Source organism: Agelaius tricolor, unplaced genomic scaffold (assembly GCF_023055355.1).
Source record: "Agelaius tricolor isolate 1412-34295 unplaced genomic scaffold, bAgeTri1.0.p SCAF_8, whole genome shotgun sequence".
Taxonomy (NCBI): domain Eukaryota; kingdom Metazoa; phylum Chordata; class Aves; order Passeriformes; family Icteridae; genus Agelaius; species Agelaius tricolor.
In genome coordinates this window covers 41,583,147-41,605,146 of record NW_027269268.1, presented here as the reverse complement: position 1 = coordinate 41,605,146, position 22,000 = coordinate 41,583,147, and the positions used below count along the sequence as shown (strand labels likewise).

The following is a 22,000-nucleotide window of genomic DNA, read 5'->3' as shown; positions in this document are numbered from 1 at the left end:
CTTTTATTTCTGTGCCTTTTGAAATTACAAATAATCATTTTCATTTCCAAGGCTACAGGCATTTCTGCCCTGTTTGTGCACGTATGGTTGCTTCAGTTGTGGTCTTCTGATCTCATCTAGTTTTGCTGCTGCAGTCAAACATACATGCCATATAGCTTAGTTCAGCAAAGCCACCCTTAGCTGACCTGGAGTATCTTCTTATTATTCTAGGGCATTTAACCACAGCTCCAAAAATGCTGCCTTTTTTAGGTCAGTAAATACCAATACAGCAACTGTGTGCTTTCTCTTCTTAAATGTGTTAGCTTGTCTGCCAAACTATGGGAATCAATTCAAGGCTATGAAAAACTCACAGGAAAAAAGTGGGAAATTGATCTGAAAACGTGTAACTTTTGCAGACAATTCAAATTTTTGCTCAATATTTATAGGATTTTTATACGACTACAGGACCATAGTATTTTGTTACCAAGTCAGGTTGATTAAGTCAATGAAAAGAATAAAACTCTGGCACATTTAAAAGGTTGTGAGCAGAAGCAATGGAAAGGAATGTGACATGCAGTGTCTATTATATTAGTGTAAAAGCACAACTAATAGTGATTTGAGTCCCAGGAATATGGGTATTAAATAAAGAATCTGTACATGCTAATATTTTCATTGAGCTCATTAAAATACGTGGGAGATTGAGATTAGACCATGCAGTACACTGCTCTCCAGTATCTGCGTTGGAACAGACTTTGCAAAAGTCAGGAAATTATCCAGCAATGACTTAAACATTGTGGTGCATAACCTGGTATGAGTCACACAGTTGGATGCACTACTGTTTTTTGTAAGACACAATTAAAATAGATAAAGGACATATTTCCTTTAGACAGGTAAAAGCATTTATCTGCCTAGGCTGTTACAGTGTGAAACATTGGGACCTTGTGCAGCCTATGAAATTCCTTGTTCTGCAGGTCTGTTCCATAGGCCATATCTGTTCTTTATGTTTACCTCCAGATACTGCAGTTTTCTTCCTGTGTGATCTTTCAGAAGTGCTGCTTCACATATGTTTTCTACAGTATATTTATTCATAAATATATATAGTCATAAATCTAAGCTTTCCTTTTTCCTATTCCAACTAGATTTGCTGCATCTTTCTTGAATGAGGTGTTTGAAAGCATATTTGTATGACTACACACACAGATGTATATGTTTATTCAGAATGCTGTAGAGCACTGGCAAGTGGTAGGCTGTTTGGCTGTAATTAATGTAACTCAGAAAAGATGCTTTGAACTTCTCTAAAATAGAGTGCACACACTTGTGGGAAATTGTGGACAACACAATCATTATGCATAACTTTGCACCTTAGATGTCTAGATATCTGCCTGACCATCTGTATTAATGCCTTCTCTGAAATAATTTATCTATTTACAGTTCAGTTTAATCAAAGAAGTATGAAATTGTCATTAACATTTCTCATAAGTTGTTAGGCAGGTAGTTGAAGCACTCTGGATTGTCCTACTGCTAGAAGTGATCAGTTTCATGAAGGATGCACTGACAGTGTACAGTACAAGATAAAAATCAAATCCTGTCACTGAAGCTATTTAATTTTATATTGGAAAGAAATATTGCTCACCTGGTTTGTTGTTCACCTGTTGCACCTTAGCTGATACACAGAAACTTCCAGCAAAGCAAGATAAGCAGGTGGATTGCTTGTAATGAGAGAAGTATATCGTGGACATACTTGTACACATATCCAGAAGCAAAATAGGCAGACAATTTTAGAGTACTCTTTTTTAAGGGCAGCATTTTTCAACTACAGTTGATGCAGATTAGGAAGATACTGCCTCCCCTTGACTGACTACAGGGACTCACCAGTCCCTGTGATCTGCTAGTGTAAATAAACTCTGTGTAGAAAACCAGCAAGGCAATGCTGTTCTGTCAAAAATATTCAGATAGAAACAATAGCAACATGTATACTTCATATTAAAGTAGACCATTTTAATATAGGCTAGGGAGTCACTGCATATGAACAATATAAAGGTGGTAAAATTTCTGTAGGAGATCACCTGCCACTGGGGCAATAGTTCTGTTTGTGTCATTTGATATCAGGAGACTTTACAAAGTGTATTTAAATAGTAGCTTTGGGGAGAGACACTTCAGAATTTTACTTCAAATGAGAAACTAAGGAGCTTAAATCCTGAAATAACTTTGGGGACTGGAGTCAGTATCCCTAAAAACATAGCACCTCTGCAGAGGAAGAACAATTCCTTGCCTCAGTCCTGCAGTCATAGACAATCCATTAACTTTGGGTTAATTGTTCTAGAATACTCAAACTATGTGAGGTGATACCCTATGGCCATAGGAGGACTAAGTTTCCATTTAAACTGATTGCAATAGAATATTTAGCATTTTGAAAATCAGGGAACTAAACTTATGTGGGCCACTGAAATAACTTTTACTTTTCAGATCCAGCATAATTTGTGTTATATTTCAGCCTTATAATTTATATTCAGTTAATATTAATATAGTAGAAGTGAATTATTAACCTAGAGAAAATTAAGCAATTGAGGTAAGTTTAATAGATATTTTGTTTGTCATAATTCATGAAGTATAAGAATACTATGTGCTGATAGTAATGATTTTCAAATCATATAGTCTAAAATATGCCTCTCCTACAGGTCATGGGATAACAGCAGTAAAGGAAAAAGCAGGAACTACCCTAAGAATTCATAGTGGAAGTTCAGCATCTCTGGAAACAGCAGAGCCTCCTGCAGCTGAAACACCAGTTACTCGTAAGTTCAAGTCCACTGAAATTGGACAAAACTCTTTGACCCTGCCAAATCAGATCCATTTAGAAAATGTTAAGATTTTGGTCACATAAACCAGTTTACTGAAATTTTTGACTTGCAGAGTTGAAATTATGCTGTAACCTGCTTGTTTTCTTTTGTTAGAAGCAGAAGATTCTTTGGCCCAAAGCTCTTCTGAGAATATTCCTTCTTCTCCTTCATCTGGATCTCGTGGCATGCTGTCAGCTATCACTAGTGCTGTACAAAACACAGTGAGTCATTTTAGTTGGTCTCTCTGCTCTAGTTATTTTTCATTATTTTTAGGTTCAACTTCACTGTAGGTCATGTTTTTTAAATTACAGGTCTTTGTAAAAACACTTCTTTTGTTAGTCTGTTTAGAGTCTTTTCCATGACAAAATAACTTTAAAATTAAACTGTCTAATTAAAAAATAAAAAGTCAAAAAGAACCAGCTCAGTATGTTTTCACCAGTTTCAGTGAAAAAATATGGTCTTCTCCAAAACTATGTAGAATTCTGCAAATTTTTGGAAAATCTTTTTTATAATTGTACCATCATCTGATTTTTTATTTTTACAGTTAAGTCCTTCCAGAGAAAGTGTGATAGGACTTGTTACCATTTTTGAAGGCAGATAGCATAAGAAAATACTCAATTTGCTTATTTTAAGGTTTTTACCAAGCTCTCTATTTTTAGTTCCTGTCCTTTACCTTCACCTCTTTATCTAATCTCTCATTTCATATTAGCCTTCCTAGACAGGGGTCTGATTACAAATGTAGAGGCAAAATCTTTTGTTCACAGTTATTTCCTATCAACCTTATATTTTGTGTGTTGAACTTCATCCTGTACCGTACCATTTCCAAATAAATTTTTGTGTCATCTTCTTCCCCAAATTTTTTTGCACCTTTAAAATTTTGTTGCACCTTAAAAATTTTTTTGCACCTGGTGTTTCACTTGAAATTATAGAAGTCTTTAAACATTTGCTGTAAAAGCATAGAAGATTAATTCCCCGCTGAGCAAGTTTTATGAAATGGCAGTTATTTTTTATTGTATATCTAGTTCACTCTGACTGCCTGATCACTCTAATATCAAAGATTTTGGGAACAGAAGGAGGAGATTCCTATAGATTATTCCTAAGACAGTTTCTACAGAACCTGGAACATCATATGGCTTGTAGAGCTGGCCACCAGTAAGATTACTTGAGCATTATACAAGATTTGCAAATAAGAGAAATGTGCTTGTAGGCAGTCTGGAGAGCTGCTGTACCACAGTGATCAATGTGGTACAAAAAGAATCACTTAAAGTCTCAGTAAGTCACCTGTAATGCCACTTGAGACTTTGGAAGGGTTTTCCATTATATATTGGGTTACATCAGCATTTGAGTGTCTGACACACCCATAATCCAGATGGAAATGGAAATATTTAGTTAGTGAAACTTCTTCAGTGTACATAAAAAATACAAAGACACAGAAAAACATATGTATTTAAATAGACGGTTTCAGAGTCATCGCAAGTGTTAAAATCTTAAAAATCAGGTAAGGCAGAATCTTCTGTTCATGATGGGCTTGGCTCCATATTATTCATGTCTAAAACAAGTTCCTACAAACCAGATGCCATTGCATGAAATTAAAGTGGAATGGAATGGAATGGAATAGAATAGAATAGAATAGAATAGAATAGAATAGAATAGAATAGAATAGAATAGAATAGAATAGCAGAGACACAGAATAGTTAGGATTGGAAGGGAACTTAAAGATCATCTAGTTCCTATGTCCTGCCTTGGTCATGGACCCCTTCCACTAAACCAGGTTGCTCAAAGCCTGATCCAGCCTGGCCTTTAATACTTCCAGGGGTGGGGCTTCCACCACCTCTCTGGGCAATCTGTTCCAGTGCTTCACCATCCTCATAATGAAGAATTTCTTCCTGATATCCAATCTAAATCTATCCTTTGCAAAGTAAAGCCATTCCCTTTTGTCCAAACACTGCTTGCCCTTGCAAAGTGTCCCTCTCAAGCCTTCCTATATGTCCTGTTTAGGTACAGGAAGGCTTCTGGAAGGTCTCCTCAGAGCATTCTCTTCTCCAGGCTGAACAGCCCCAGTTTTCTCAGACTGTTTTCACAGGAGATGTGCTCCAGCAGTTTTACAATTTTTTTTTTAAATTTACAACAATTGTTACATTTCCTCTGGTGTAAGTAGTTCAATTAACTGGAAATATTTGTATAGGGGTTTTTTTTGTTTTCTTGGTTTTTTTTAACGTATTCAGAACAACGTAAATGCATCAATCCTATTGTTAGTTGAAGTATAGGAAATTTAGGGACCTGAATGTTCAAAGATGGTGTCTAAAAAAACAATCCTCTTTACAGTTCATATTACTCTAAACTGGGAAGAAAATAACCACAACACATTATTTTATACAGGGGAAAAGTGTATTATCTGGAGGCTTAGATGCTTTGGAATTTATTGGGAAGACAACCATGAATGTCCTTGCAGAAAGTGATCCTGGATTTAAGAAAACCAAAACACTGATGGCAAGAACAGTCTCACTATCTCAGGTTGGATATATTTAAATACTACTGTGTCAATGAAATTTCAGATTCTTTTTCCAGAATTTCAAATGCCTCAGGGAGAGGCTTTATTTATTGCAGTAGATGCTGGCTGGGCTTATGGAAATAAATATTAAGCTTTACAGTTGCTCTACTTTATTTTTCTTCATAGAACCACAAAAGATAATGTAAAATCATCTTTTCTGCATAATCATATATGCAATTGCTGATTTAAATAGGATAGTATATATGATGATAAATCATTACACTCTGGAGGCAAAATAAAATTGTTGGTGTTTTGGTAACAGCTGTAGATAGATATCTTCCAGCATAAACTTTACTATGCTGTTTTCCTTGGAAATCAATAATACTGGTATATAACTTATGTCTCATTGGAATTAAACCTATAAAAAGTTGTATCTCAGTGTCCATCTAACTTAATGGTATCCTTACACAGTTGTGATTCATATTTTAAAGCTCAGAGATGAGATTAAAACAGAAGTATAAATGCTGTCAGTACAAAATTATTTTAGTTCTCCAGACCCTGAAAAGAGGATAAACAATAGACATTGAAAACAAAGTATATTTACTGCATGTTTACTTCCTTGTAGAGAAGAGTATGGTATTTTTTTTAATGAGATGTTTCATCTTTAGTATGATTGTCATTGGAAGAGTTAACAGATTTATACTGTTATAGTAGATCAAAAGCAATTAACTCTTGTTGAGGCCCACAGGGTTAAAATGAGCTTTTGAGAATGTCTCCTTTAACAACATGCATGGATTTGCACGTAGAATCTGAGATTCAGCATGCAGCATAAATCAGTTCTCAGGGGTTGCACTGTTGCTTTTCAGCGATTTGTTCATAAAACTTTGTGAATTAACTTTTGAAGATGGAGACTTCAGAGGAAAAATGTACTGTAGTGTAAATTTTAAGTCTTTTGTACTAAACAAATCACTGAAGACAATACTGTAGGAATTTTGAACAGTGGAATAACATACAGGGGGGAGTTCACCTGTATTCAGAGACTGGCATGTGACCTAACATGTGGTTCAGATATATTTACCACCTTTACTGTAGGAAATTCATGAGAGACCACTTCATCCAGGAACAGAAGGAAGGAGGAGAAGATCCTATTGGATATCCTATCCTATCCTAGTCTATCCTTCTTGTACACTGATGGAAGTGTATTAAAAGCCCACCAAAATATACCCAAGGGTAGTTCTGCTCCATCTTTGGTATAAGTCATCGATCTCTTTTGTCAGTCCCTCTGTCACATAAAACTGACTTTAGTATTTGCTAAGAATGTTTTATAGAAAATATTGCTGTAGGTGCATTTTTTATGCAAGTTGGTGGATAGGTCCTGAAAATAATACTCTTCCCATTTTGTGATCTGTAAAAAGAATTGCATGGCTCTTTAAGGCTGCACATGAAATAATCCTTTCTCTTTCATTATAATGGGTGAGGAAATGTATTGTATAGTATCTGTAGCTGACATTGCTTTTGAAGATACAAGCAGGATTTTTTTTTCATTGTATTTTAAAGAGAGATAGTTAGCAATTACCATTGGGAAAACCCTGCTTAGAATATTATATAAATATTTTATCAGAGAAAATTATCAAAAAAGAAGTTAGCTATTTCACCTCTAAAATTTTAGCTCTGCAGGTGTGATATAGTCCCAAATTTTATTACTACTTCTAGACACACAGAAACAGATAGTAATAAAATCTGTCACACTTACAGTACTATCAATAAAACATGGAATGATGTATATTTTTACAGCTGTTGCGAGAAGCCAAAGAAAAAGAGAAACAGAGGCGGGCCCAGCAAGTTACAGTAGAAAGAACAGCACATTATGGACTACTTTTTGATGAATTCCAAGGTTTATCTCATCTTGAAGCTCTGGAAATCCTGTCAAATGAAAGTGAAGCTCAGGTACAGTATGCAGTCATCATAAATCAATGTGGTTGGTAAAAAAATTTATCTTTACATTAATTTTATTCTGCAGATGCATGTAGAATGAACAGTAAGTTTTCCATCAAGTTCAGAGAAAGCTGAATTGATCCTATGGGCTGGCCCTGGCTTTTGGAACTCAGTACATCTAAAATATAACTACAAGATTAACTCAAACTTCATAACTGAGAGGTATTTTTGTTAGGACCATATGTAGTCTGCCATACACAGCTTGTAACACTGCAGATGTCTTGCAAATTCCTTGCAGAATTTGCAAGGTTGAAATCCTTTGGTTGAAATCAGGTACAGATACTTACATTCAGGAATTCCAGACCTACTACCCGTGGAGGTTGCTGAATTAAAATTAGTTCCAGATTACTTGTTCAGTTCTTATTGTGTTACTTTTTAAAGTTACATAGAACTACACCAAGATATTATTACTGGAATATACAAATGTCTCTCTGAAGATGGTAATATTAATAAGGCCTATCTGATAAATATGTATTTCAATTTCACTCTCAACTTATTTGCTCTGCTAGTACATCAGTAGATCGCTGACAGTGGACTAATAGAATTCTGTAGATTAGATTCCTAGTGGTGGTATTTTTGTATTGAAACAGTTTTCCAAATAAATTTTTTAAAAACAAGTTTTCTTTTTTGTTTGTTATTGTAATTAGCATTCTTTGCCCTGTGGGGTACTTCTTAAAATATAACCAACTTATGTTTTAAAATATTTTATTTGCTCTCACAAATAAAAGAAGCTTATATTAATAACAGTTAGGTGCATACTGTCAATGTTATTTTTATTTTTTGTTATTACCTAGATGAAAAACTATATGTTCAAACTACACATGTAAGGTTCAAGGGTCTGCTTTTGGGAGCAAAAAACAAAACCAAAAATGGCCAAAAACCCCCACCCACTAAACAGGAATTAGATAGATAGATAGATAGATAGATAGATAGATAGATAGATAGATAGAAAACAAGTTCAGGTTAATTGCATGTGTCAATAATATTTTTATTTTACTGTGAAATACCACAGGGTAAGCCAGACATGTGCAGGTTGTTACCATGAGGTTTCTGATGCACTTCATTTGTGTCCTAGACATGTACATAGTCCTACTCAGTCCAACACGATTGATGGTGACTGTGTGGGTCAACAAGTCCAGTACTCAGATAAATGTTCCACTTACCATGCACAGATGCACCCAGACACAGAATACAGAAAAAGTACTGTAGAGAAACTTGAGACTACTTCTAACAGCCCAAAAGCCACAGGAGGAGTGCAAGAGGTACTGAAAACATGTGTGTTTAAGCTTTTATTTTACAAGTTTCCATTAAAAGAAGTTCCCAGTTAGCCCTTGAAATGGATAGTGCTATAGAAAGGGAGGAAAAGGCTTTATGTGGTCCTTCCCAAGCTGACTGGAGTGCCACAGCTGTGTCTTGGTTTTAACCCTGAGCATCCGAGCTGGACACAAGGACACACCAGTAAGAAAGTAACAGCTGTGTCCAGCCTTGCACTAAGGTAGAGTGCACCTCTGTCCAACAGGCTTTATAAAAGCCCCTTGAAACAAACATAAAGGTAAAACTTTGTACCAAGGGGAGAAAGGGCATTTCTCCTGGCTTCCATTGGCAGAAGGAGCACTCTGCTCATGGAGTTAACACCATCTAACTGTAGTACAAACAGTGATTCAAAGAATCTGTTTCCATCCCTCTTAGGTGTGCCATCCTGTTAGATATGCAGGGACTTGCAGATAGCTGAAACATGCAAAGACTGCCAATACATTCTTCAGAACAGGTAGACTGTCAATAATTTTGGCTGCATTTTGAAGGCAACCTTTTCCATCTCTTCCCATGAGTGCTCAGACTAACCATTATGCCTGTGCTTTTTGCCTGCTGCCTTCATCCCGGCAATACCAAAACAGTTTGCAGTTAAACTGCAATAGATTTAGAGTTCAAAACTCATGTTCTGGAGGAAGGAAGGGACCTGATGATGTGGCAAGACTAGTGTAATTTTTGTGATGCTCAACAAATTCTGTTGACAAGATCTAAAAATATGTCTAAGCTGGGAGATTAGAGACAAGATTTGAACGTAATAGAAGTTTCCATTTCTTAGTCTATTTTGGATTCAGGTTCTAAATTAGCATTTAGTAATACTGTCCTGTCTTTTACAGATTCAGTCACATTTAGCAACCCTTGATGGAGAACAGTTGGAGACTGTGAAAAATGATTTAATTGCTATAAAAGAGATCTTTGTTCCAAAGGAATTAGATGATGAAGTGGTGCAGGCGCAAAAAGGTAATTAGAATTACAGTGACTTAACCATATGAATAATTGCTACTTCTTTATCCAGTAATTAAAAAAATTCCAGTCCAGACTGTAATATCTGATATCCTAATAGTCTTCATAAAGTAGTTACTAAAATGAATACTCTAAAAGTTCTGGAAGCTGATCAGTGCTTAATTTTGAATTTATATTTTAACTAAGTGTGAATTATGCAAGCATAAATAAATATTAAATTATTTTGCTATATCATCAATGAAAGCAAAAAATGGAAAATAATAACTTTTTTGATAACTGAACTTTTCTTACAGAAATTGTATAATCTGAAAGTTTTGAAGTACTTAGAAATTATTTTCTGTTCAGCAACTTCATCCTCACTCTGCACCCCCCTTTCTAGATGGGGGAAAAGATTTGAGTATCATAAAGAAATTTAAGAATCCTGAATTTTTTTTGAATGAAGGTGACTTTGAAACACAGTAGTGAGCTGCTTTATAGGTTTTGCTTAGCAAGATGTGGCACATGGAGTATGAGAAGGAGGTTAGAGCAGCATAAGCGTTTCCATAACTGAACACAGTTATGGCACAGCATTGAAGAGAATGGGATGAGCTCCCAAAAATACAATAAAATGGGTGGGTGCTTTGGTTTGGGGCAAAATATGTGTCTTAAATGGGTCAGAAATGTTAGCAGTTCCCCAAACAGGTTAGAACAGAAGGGTAAAAAGTCAGCTTAAAGGCAGCATGGTTCATGTCTCCAGGCCTGTGAGATCCATACCAAACCTCTTAGAGCTAACAGCAAAAATCCCCTTGACCTGACTGAAGACTGGGTTATGCCATTGAAGGCCATGTTGCTGTGTTCTGGAAACAAAGAAACATAAAAGGATATTTCTTCCACATCCTCTTGGTCTTCTCAGGGTTACTATGCCCATAAAACCTCCATTTTGCAAGATGGTGAGATAAGATTTCTTTAGCCTTCAGAAAAGTTAGCAAAACTGTGTTAACATTCACATGTTCTAACAGGAGAGTAATTTCTTCTCAGGCTGCTCTTTCTGGCACTGCTTACTCAGCTTGCCTGATCCCTCTCACAGGAAACTCACTGTTTCTCATTGAGGGGAACAGGAAGTGCTCAGCATAAAGTCTTAGTGTGGTAAAGTTTTGTGCTGTTTTTTTTCCCCTCTTATTTACTCTTTAAACCCCATACCTCTAAGGAGTTGTGCAAAATAGAAGTCAAAAAAATGTATTACCTGCTTAGGAGTGAGGATTCATGAGATGTCTGTTGTTCCATAATTTTTGTGGAAAGTAGTTCCTTGATTTGAAACCAGCTCCCAGGAGAAGTTCTGTTTCTTGCACAAAGTGATGTTTTCTCTGAAGGTCAGAAGTTCTGTTTTTTTCAGTAAATCACAACAGCTTATCCTGCTCCTTGAAACATTTGCAAGGGTTTTGAATGGGTTGCAATCAAGGCAGTGAGCACCTTAAAAAGAGAGACCAAAGCAAAGTGTGCTGCAGATTTGTCCTTGCAAAAGCAAACCACTCATCAGTGAAACACATTCCTTCCTCCTAAGGCTGCGGAAACAGCTCTGACTGTTTTCTGGTACAAGTAGCAGAAGGCCACACACATACCCTTCCCTCTAATGCTTCCTCTCACTTTGATTATGCAGCCCTTTCATGCATTTTTCACTGCAGCTTCATTTCAGTTGTTTATGAAATAATGAGGAGAATGTTTGAAAAAGTGGCTTTACCTACATTTTGAAAGCTTTTAACACCAAAAATTTCATACATGAGGTTAAATAAGAGAGTAATCACAGTGAACAGTCAATTCAATATCCCAGCTATCAGTAATTTTGGTGCATATACATGCACACCTCCACACATTCCTTTCTTGTGCCACAGTCACTATTTTAGTGCTGGAATACTTGGTGAAACTATTTCACTGGATGTATTTGATCATATAAAATACTATAGCAGTAACACTCTAACAAAAACTGTCTTGTTATTTCTTGCAGCAGATACAGGAGAAGAGTTTGTCAGCATGCTCACAGAACTGCTGTTTGAATTGCATGTTGCTGCTACTCCTGACAAGCTAAATAAGGTTAGCACCTGTTACTGAGCTGCCTTCAGTTTCTTGAGCAAAGAAGGAGGGCTTTGTTCTGAAGTCTGACACAGAGCAGTAGCCAGTTCACTTCAGACAGCTCAGAGAGCAAAGTATGGTAGACTGAGACTAAAATGCTGAATATAGAAAAGCTTTCACAGAAGTGAGATGAGTAGGGCAGTGCAGCTGGATGAGCCCTTTCCAGTGTTAGAAGGCTTGAATCAGGGGTGTCTCAGCAGAACAGAGTTCATGAGAACAGCAGATTTGATCTTACAGACTGGGAACAAAAGTCAGGTTCAGAATAATTTTTCTTGCTCTAAAAGTGAGTTGTGTGCTACTCTCTGTAGCCAGAGACCTACTAGAACAAAAGTGAGATGTCTGGGAGCTAGTCACATAACTAGTCACATTTGTACTATCAGGTCCCTTTAAAGCTGGTTCATCTGCTGGTCTTAAGCTCAAATGAGTGTTTGTCTCTCTAGCTACATAGACAGACTGTGGATAACTAGCTTAGGCTTAGGTCTTAATGTGTTATAATTTGATTTCATGTTAAAAAGGAGTCATCATAAATTTCCTACTAAGCATAGCAGTAGTCTGAACTTGTATAAAGTCTCAGGACTCTTCAGCTTTGATCTATTTGCATGCCAGGGAAAGCAGCTCAAGTTATTATTTCTTTTATTTTTAATAAGAGAATTAATAAATATCTCCATTTTTTTTTCTTTTTTATACACACTTCTTATTTTCTTGTTTGGAAAACTGTGTAAAGAAAAATTTCTGTGCAAATTCTTTTGAATGATAAAGGTGAAATATTAACTTTGGAATTAACACCAGCTCTATATGTTGGTTAGGAGTATTATACCTTTAGAGGAATTATCCCTGGATGAACCATCTTTATGCAGTCCAAAATGATTCTCCCTACAATTTCTTAAGTGTACACTTCTTAAATGCCACTCTGAGGTTTCATACATTCAAATTTCTGAGTATAAAGATGAAGTGATTAAATGTATTGTTAATTGATGTTCAGGAATGTCATTTCAGTCTCTTTTCAAGCTGAACTTTGGGGTTGGGTTCTTTGTTTGGCAGGCTAGGAAAAAAGCTCATGAATGGCTGGAAGAAGCCAGTTTGTCCACCCCAGTAGACATAGAAGAGGAGCTAAATGAAAAACCTGAAGAACCTGGTGAAGAAAAGACTCAAAAAGACAATACAATTGAGAGTGATAAAACAGAAGTAGACAAAAGCAAAACTGTGGAGGTAAAATAACTTTTGGAGGATAAGTTTCATTAAGTGATAAGATTGTTTCTTTGTGTGTTGGCTTTATATGTCATCCTTAATTTTTAAATTCATGGAATAAGAAATAATAATACACAACTATTCACTGTAGACCCAGTTGAAGACTAAATTACATAAATATTCTTACTGTTACTCTGTTTCCATAAGTAAATATCACAGTGAGAGGTTCTCTATTGCATTGTTTTTATGGTTTTATATCTGTGGTTTTGTGTTTAAGCATGTGTATACTTAACATACAGTGAGCTGAGAGATGCTGAGGGGTAATGTCAAACATTACATGCACACTGAAAGTTGTATCTCAGTGTTTCTTAGTATCTCCTTCTCTCAGTGACAATACTTGGGAAAATGTTCAAACTATTTAAAGTTTCAGTCATAAACAGACAAAACAAATATTATTTAGGCAACTAACAACTGTTCATTCTGTTTATGAAAGATAGCTCTTAAGGCTAAAAGTGTTCATTTAGACAGTTCTGATAAGGTTAATTGTGATTGAGTATTTTCTGTCAAGTTAATGGCAATACTAAATGTATTTAGTACTAAATACTAAATCTTTGTTGAGATTATTTCTAATTAGAAATTATCTGTCGTGTTTCCTTACAAAAAAGTCTAAAGAAGCAGACAGAATAAATACACTGTATATATTACAGATTTTTATGTGATTGCAGATTACCAGCTGGCATCAGCTTGTGAAAGCTGTAACCCCACGGTGCTACATACAGATTTCTATAATTGTTGATAAAAGCCAATTTTTTATTGGGCATGTTATCTATTTCTGCTTTAGAGATTCAGCTAAGGGATGGCTCAGTACTTTTGGCTCCCTATGAAAATAATCATGATTGTGACTTATTCTAGAGATTAAGTACCTTTCTGTTTGTTAGGACAAGGTTTAAAAGTGGTATGTTGGAAAATCCAAGAGCTTGACCTAGTTCCCAGCCAAGCAGATGGTAGACTTGATCTTACTAATTTTTCAGAGCAAGTAGAATGTCTGTATTTTATAGTCTGTGGATATTTAATTTTCCAGTATTGTTTGTGAAGATGGCTGATTTTACTTCACCATATATGTGTTGGTATTTCCAGTTGGGGTAGGAAGGATTCCTATGTTTGAAATTCTTTTATATGTATATATCTATAAATATATTTATCAGTGTTGTTATTATTGATTATATTATTCCCATTTTTAATTTAAGGAAATCTACATGCTGTCCATTGAAAGTCTGGCTGAGGTAACTGCTCGTTGTATTGAACAGCTTCATAAAGTAGCAGAATTAATTCTACATGGGCAAGAAGTAGAAAAAACAGCACAAGATCAAGCAAAAGTACTGACAAAGTGAGTAATATGTACTTCATATATGAACATTTGACATTTGCATAGAACTCATGAAGTTCCATTTAGCTTGAAGGCACAGTAAGTTCATGGATCAACAAACAGCACTGGATTTAGGGGTCCTGGTGCTGTATTTTCTCATAAAATCAGGTTCTATAGGCTACCTGTCATTTTTTGACATGGCTGACATATGTATGTGTTACAAAAACATGACCTATACACAGGCTAAAAGTTATTTCTGCTCCAGCAAGCAAATGTGCCAACTTGGGTTGCATTTCCTGTTCCCTCTAAAGAAGATACTGTGCCTGCATATATGGAATTTGTTTTTAGAGTGTATAATGCAGTCCTATTATCTGCCAACAGAGTTTCATTATCTAGTGTTTATCTGCCAAAAATATAAAAAATCAATTTGTAGTTCTAAACAATAGACCAAAATTGTTAGCAACTTTGTAGTTAACCATAGTAACCCAGAATTTCAAGAAGCCAGTCTGTCTAGTGGGACTCCAAACTCAAATATCAAGCTCTCTATAGTTATTAAGTCTACTGATTTCAGTAAGTTTTCATGTTAAGATACTTTAAACAATTGACCCCTAAGTAAGTAAAATATTTAACCAAGTGCTTGTCCTTAGCAATGCTACTAAGAATAACAAAGTCCATAGGAACACTTCAGTCTAAAACAAAGCACTTATTAAGTATTTTTCAGAATCAGAGCTAAGGTACAGTGCACCTTGCAGGATGAGGCCCTGTGGGATACACTTGGGAATGTCTAGGAAAACAATGAAAGATCTCAGAACAGAATTGTTCTCTCATATTTTAACCACAAGTGGTCTTTCCCTTTTAGCACAGAGTAGATGTTTTATTGTTCAATAGAAAACTTCTCACTGTTCTCATTCAAGTTTGATTTATTTCCAACAGTATTCCTAGAAATTGTGTTGCTGCAATCATCAGAAAAAACATGAACTGGAAGTTTAGAATTTAAACAAGTGAAACCTTGCACTGTCAAAAAAAAATGGTGTGTGCAACAACACATCATTTTGCTGCTGTAGTCACCAGTGGATTTTTCAGTGAAGGAATTTAAAACCTTTATCATGAACAGTTTTGCCTAAATATTTTAAAGATATTTAGAAGCAAAATTGCTTTAAGAACATCTTTCCTTCCAAGATAAAGTTTGTCATGGGGTTTTTATCTATTAATAGGTCAAGAATGTATTTTTATATTTGTCTCTCTTGTTTTTTTAAACCAGTTTAACAAGTGCCATGTGCAATGAAGTTTCATCTTTATCAAAGAAGTTTTCTGATTCTGTAACAACAGCTGGGGTAAGATGACAGCATTTTCTGTAGCATTTGGGGTTTTTTTAACAAAGTTCACCTCTTGAAACAGAAATTCTTATGTGGGTCCAGAGGCTTTATATCAGCAAAGAGGCCACTTCTTTCCTCGGGTCAAGAACACAGAGCATTTTTACAGCAGGGGAAGTTTACAAGCCTTATAAATTCTCTCTTTCTAGAAACCACTTCCTATTTTTCCCGATCACCACTCAACACTTCTCACATTGAAGGGCCCCACATTTGAAGTTACACAGCTTGATGATAATTTCTTCTCCGACTTAGCCTATCGCTTTTAAACACATTTGTGTAAAAGTCATTAACAGATTGTACTTGCAGTACCTTAAGATGGTTTCATGAGTTGTCTTCTTAGCCTTTACTAGATCCCCTGGCTTAGCACTGCAGTGTTTCAAAAGGTTTAAAAGATTAGAAAATCTGTTTGGTCCAACTTAAAAAAAAATCACTCTGTCTTCTATCATAAGATATTCTGTTTAAGAACATCCATTTATCTGTGAACATCTTTGCTAGAAATAGTGTCCTGCCTTTCAAGATGCTTCAAGGATGACTGACATCTCAGTATTATAGCAGGATTCAGAGGTAAAAATTGTGCTGTTGCTGAAATCTTCTGTAAACATCAGAGAAGAGCAAATTCGGGTTCTCCTGATAGTTCCATGAAAACATGAATGTAATTCAAATGAAATTTTTCCAGTTTTCCATTAGCTCTTCCAGCACATCTCTGAGCATCTTTTTTCATAGTTATTTGCTAAGGACGTGATTTATGTATTTCCTTTTATCATGAATAATTTACATAACTTCCAATTACTGCAAGGAAAAAATGCTTATTTTACATTTTGGGATTGTACTTTAGCATATATCTGTGGGACACTTGAAATAAATGCATGCACAAAAATATAAAAAAAATTGCACACCAAATACTAAACTGGCCCACTAAACAGTGCATTTTGTAATGGATTTTCTAGTAACTGAGAGTAAAAATGTAATTCTTTTCTCTGACCATCTCTCCTTGGTTCTGCCGTCTTTCTCCAAACTAAAATTAAGAAGTTTCATTTTTCTGTAAATCTGTAATACGAGAGCTACAAGGTTGTAAGTCGAAATCCTTCAGTTAAATTAATTAGTATTGTGTTCAGTGTTGAAAGAAAACAACTCTTGCTGGAGGTTACTGTTGTTCTAAAGAACCACATTGCAAAGAACAGTGTGAATAAAAAAGGGAAGAACTTTTGCCATTTTAAAAAGTAGAGGAGCTAATGACTCTTGATTTTCTAGCCTCTAGTAGTGTCACTACTCATTGTATCCATCTGTCTTCCTATCTGGTGGTTGAGAGGAAGGTCATGCATGCTGAGCTGTTTCACTGGGCAACCTGCACTGCCCAGCTCATGTGCTGCCTCCAGTTTGGGGATCTGAGTTTCACCTGGTTTTCCTTCTGTCAGGGACCTTTCATCTGGTCCTAACCACAGATATTTGTGTAACTTCTAAGAACTTAATTTTTCTTCTGACATGTCTTTTTCCTTTTGGTGTCCTTGAAAATGTGCAAGGAGTTAAAATTGTTGTGGGATGTGAAAAGGTCACTGATGGACAGATGGACAAACAATGTCATTACATAAACCTCACACCTGTAGGAAAGAAGCAATTTGAAACTCTGTGGTACATGAAATAATGAAGAATAAAACCCTGGGCCTCAGGGTTCATTGTACTCTGTGGTAGAAATGCATAGGGTGTACTGAGGTATGGTTGAAATGCAGACAACAGTTACTAGAAATACTGAGATAAACAGGCTGGGTAAGAATCAAGGTGAAAGAAGACCTCTACAGAATTCATAAAATCACATCTCTGATATCAGTATATTTCTGTTAAGTGTATTTCTTGACCTGGCTTTTCATTCTGTTTTCTGATTTACAGAGCAATATGAAGGCAGAGGTTCTTAACCCCATTATTAACAGTGTGCTATTAGAGGTAAGCTCCACCTCTTCACATTAGAAAATGTTCTAATAAAATTATTTTAAATGAGACAGGCACATTTATTTCCAAAGGCAAAAACTATTTGAAAAGTAATGACAATGTCATTCTGGCTGTTTGGTGCCAGAACATAAATTTTGTGCTCAGCCTCTCCCATAAACACTTTAGCAGTCAGGTTGCATTTACTGAGGATTCTTGAGAGCTGTATGACTGAAGTGAGGCTGGCCAGCTCTGAAACTTTGCTGCTGTACTGGTCAGAGCACAGTAACAAATTTCAGCTTCAGAGTATTCTTTCCTTTAAAATTTGGATTGTAGGTATGCTACAGTGTTTCTCATCCGCAGGCATTTAGATTTTTACAAAGATTCACAGTCTAGCAACAGCCTTGGTCAGCACATGGATAACCATGTATCAGACCACCAATATGTTCATGAGTGATTTCTTTTATTTGACACCATGTTCTATTTTTCTTCAGAAAAGCACAGTGAATAAAACATACTTCAATTTTACCAAGAAGAGGTGGAGATGAAGTAATATCCTCATAAAGTCCTAAAACTCATAGGAACTGCAGCACAGGTTTTTAACTCTGTTAGATCACAGACAGAAAGAAACATATAGTAGTGACCATATATTGTCATTCTGTATTTAATAGCTGCATTCCCTTAAAAATAAGGAGAAGATTGCTTTACAATAGGCAATTTTGCACTGAATTAACAATAACTTTAAGGAAAATTAAGGAAAGTTGAATAGAGCTGTAGTGAAGACTACCATGCAGTTCCTTTTGTTATAGGGTAAATATGCTGTAGCTGCTGACTTACCTTCCTGTGCTCCAGGAACTGCAAAATCTAGGAATATTTAGAATTGTGGAATACAATGTTTTGTACTTCATAAATCCCATAGCTGTATACAAGTATGTATTAATACAGTCTAGGATCATGGAGAATTACAGGGCACTATACTGTTCAGTATTAGAAATTCCAAAAATAGTACTACATGTTAAAACCATTATAATTTGAACTGTTAATTTCAGTGACACTTCTCCCACCTACAGCAAATTCAAAATTAGTTCAGTTGATGGAAAGCCTAGCTGGCTTGTGTTTAAAAGACAAATCTGCTTCTCAACACTGTGGCATTTTATTCTACTCATATTACCAACAAAACTTAGAGTTCAAACTTAGTGGCAGTCAGATTTTCTATATTTATTCAGGCTATGCTATCTACAGATTCTAAAGTCTTGTATGAAACAATGCTAATATAGCATGATGCAAAGGTAAAAAAAAAAAAAAGGAAAATAAAAAGTCCAGTGTCCTTCCTGAAGTACATGGCAGCTGTACTGATGACCCACATGTTTTCTCCCCCCTTTAGGGCTGCAACAGTACTACTTATATCCAGGATGCTTTCCAGTTACTGCTTCCAGTTCTGCAGATTTCCCATATCCAGGCCAGTTGTTCCAAAGCCCAGGAGCTGTCAGCTTGAGAGCAACCACAGACCCGAAGTCTTGAGCTGTGCCAAGAGAAGAGCTGGTACAAGAGATGTCTGGCCACTAGAGTTCTTTGAAGACACTAAATGCTGTTTTGCACACACAGTACTGAACATTTTAAAACTCTTTCAGACTTTAAGACTTTAGAAGTAGTTAGTAAAGTGAATAACTTCTTTTCCAGTGTAGTTCATGCTTTGCATTAATTTAAACAGAAGTTTATTGATTATTAGCATTGACTTAAATACAGATTCTAAATGTTGACCCTTTCAGTTGTAAACAATGTATGAAATGAATTGGAATGTAAAGTTTCTAAAACATTTAACTTCAAATTACCATTTATATTGTTTATATTGTAACTACAGTTAAAAAACTCTGTTTCAGAAGATGGTTTCAGTATTTAATTTTTGCCAACATGAACAAATTATCAAAGTGTTGAGCTTGTTAAGTATTATTTCGAGTAGCAAATAATAACATCATATTAATATATACCACTAACATAACACTTTGTATTGAAGGAGTTGCACAGCAATAGGTATTAACTTTACTAAGTGAAAATTATGGAGGTTATGCATAAAGAATTATACTGAAAATAAATTTTCTGAGCCAGTTAAGATTACAGGTATAGCTCTATATTTGCTGACCCATAAGTTTATATTAATTTAGGTCCATTTCATCATTTCAATGGTTGAACAACACAGGAAAAAAAAGTAATCTTTTTAATATGCAGGGGATAGAAAATTTCCCTTTTGTTTGGCAATCAAAACACCCGCTGAACAACCTTCTCTCTGTATTACTGGGTTAACACTTTGGGGTTTACTGATACCTACAGTTCAGAAATAGAAGTTGTAGCAAGAAGTTATGAAAGAATTGGTTTGGGTGTGGAGGTCATATGTGAGAGGAATAATCTTTTTTCTGAGGCAATAGGGCACAAGCAAGCAATAGGAATGACATTTCATAACAACACTAGCAACCATGCTAATTTGTGCATATCTTTAGTTTAAAATACTGAGCTTTGGACATAAGAATTTGTTTAGGCTAGTTTATCTCTTAGACAGGAAGAAACTTCCAATATTTTACACAGCCTATTCTCTTGAATTTTTGTCATTTATTATGTTTCTTTCCGTTATTTTGTATTTTTCTGTCTTGGTATACTCATGAATTGTATTTAAATGCTAATTTTTACAGTTAATATGTTTAAGCATAGTTCATAATCATAAAAATAATTAAATGGAGTGTGAGGCAGTTTCTGTTTGATAGAAAAGAGAAACCATGTATCTGCTATGCACATGGTAACTTCCTTGACTCCAAATAAGTGGACAGAAAGGTCTTTTGGTGTTTTACAGTATTGTGGTCCCTGTTCCTCTGTCACAGTCATAGTGGCTTTTCCATTTTTTGTTATTTAGAGAAATTTTGCCTATCCCTGAAATAGGGTTTATTATGCAAAATCTATTTCCTGGCACCCTGTAATTTAACAGACATAGAGATATCTTCCTGGGTAAGTAGAAGATGTACAGTCTTCAAATTCATTTGTACAGGCTGAATATAATATCAGAAGCCTCAGGGGATGATGTTTGAAATCCCTGAGGGGCATTCTTAAGACAAAGATTGCTTGTCTGAGTTACTCCTTACTAGAGGTTCATTATCTTGCTTAAATTATGCATTTATGAATAAAGTACCTTACCCTGAAGTAAAAGAAGCTATAAAAAGTAACATGGAGACCTAAGGTATTTACATCTGTACAATGTAGGAAGGGGAACAGGGCAGTATGTAAGCATAGGGATACTCCCATCTGATCTTAGATTCAGTCATCTTGTCCTAGGAAAACTGAATGTTGCATCTTCAAATCAGCTTTAGGTAAATAATATTCCAGTAGGAAAGTACTCTATGGATATAGCCAGAGTATTTTGTTTGCACTGATTTGTATTTTTCCACCAGTCAAATAAATAATTTGAGATACTGAACTGAGACAGTACAGTAAAAGGGAGTGGTTTGAAGAATAATGTGATGGGAGTATATTCTCAGTGAAGTAATTTGCTTTCTGATTTTTTCATTTACCTTCGGAATGATGAGTATGATTTTACTGGGAGACTGACAAAAACAGATGCTGCCTTAAACTTCTAATGGATAGTGTTCTTTCTTTCATCACTGCCCTTTTCCAGGTTAGTACACTGAGCCTTGGCACTTGGCAAACTACTAGGTTTTAAGTACTTGTGAAAATTACCTGTTTTCTTGAGCAGATGTGTTTTCCATGGCATTCCATTCACTTTTGAGCACACCCACCCTATAATGCAGCAACAAAGGAGGCAGGCTTGTGCACTAAGTTCAGAATTTGTCTGGATTAAACTTAAAAACAATGTCTGCATGCCTACAGTCTTGCAGATGATCCACAGTTACAGGTCATCCCAGAAGAATGAGCTGGAATGAGACTGTTAAAGAAGTAATTTACTGAATATTAAGGATACTGACTTCTTTTTGTCTTGGGTTTGGGGATTTTTTGGGTAAACAAACCAAAGCAAGCTGAAAGTTGTTTACTGCTTTTTAGGGTATACGCTATTCATGTGTAAACATCTCTTCCCCATGAGTTCCTCCTACACTCCAGCTTCCATTGCTAGAGACAGCTGAACAAAAGAACTGTCTCTTCCACTTTTTATCATGCTGCTTAAGTCACCCACTGAAGCCTTTAATATCTTCCTCCAAAATGTGCCTCAGTCATATCATACAAAATCAGTCATTACCAGTTGGGATGCTTCTTAATGATGTGTGTCACCAGTAATGTCCAGTGTCACTCACCAGTCAGGATTCATAACAATTTCAAGGAGTCTGAAACACCACAGTGTTTTGAATGACAAATACAGGTTTCCCCCCTTTTTTCTGACTCACAGAAGTGTTTTTATCATACAAGCATTCACCCAGCTCATAGGATTATATTTGAGACATTCCAGTTGTATTTCAGATGACAGCCCCATCCTTTCTGC

The 22,000-nt window shown here is 35.7% G+C and overlaps 1 protein-coding gene across 2 annotated transcripts in view; it reads left to right on the top strand.

Annotated features, from left to right (window-relative positions):
* Nucleotides 1–20,980, top strand: part of FAM114A1 (family with sequence similarity 114 member A1) — a 30,624-nt gene extending 9,644 nt beyond the window's left edge. For both annotated transcript variants that reach the window (XM_071432538.1, XM_071432540.1), the window contains 11 exons: nt 2,658–2,771; nt 2,931–3,037; nt 5,196–5,330; nt 7,102–7,254; nt 9,447–9,570; nt 11,555–11,640; nt 12,721–12,888; nt 14,115–14,254; nt 15,495–15,567; nt 17,491–17,544; nt 18,911–20,980. In XM_071432538.1, coding sequence (XP_071288639.1) covers nt 2,658–2,771; nt 2,931–3,037; nt 5,196–5,330; nt 7,102–7,254; nt 9,447–9,570; nt 11,555–11,640; nt 12,721–12,888; nt 14,115–14,254; nt 15,495–15,567; nt 17,491–17,544; nt 18,911–19,021 — 1,265 coding nt within the window. In that variant the 3' untranslated portion in view covers nt 19,022–20,980. The remainder of the gene's footprint in view (nt 1–2,657; nt 2,772–2,930; nt 3,038–5,195; nt 5,331–7,101; nt 7,255–9,446; nt 9,571–11,554; nt 11,641–12,720; nt 12,889–14,114; nt 14,255–15,494; nt 15,568–17,490; nt 17,545–18,910) is intronic.
* The last annotated feature ends 1,020 nt before the right edge of the window (nt 20,981–22,000 follow it).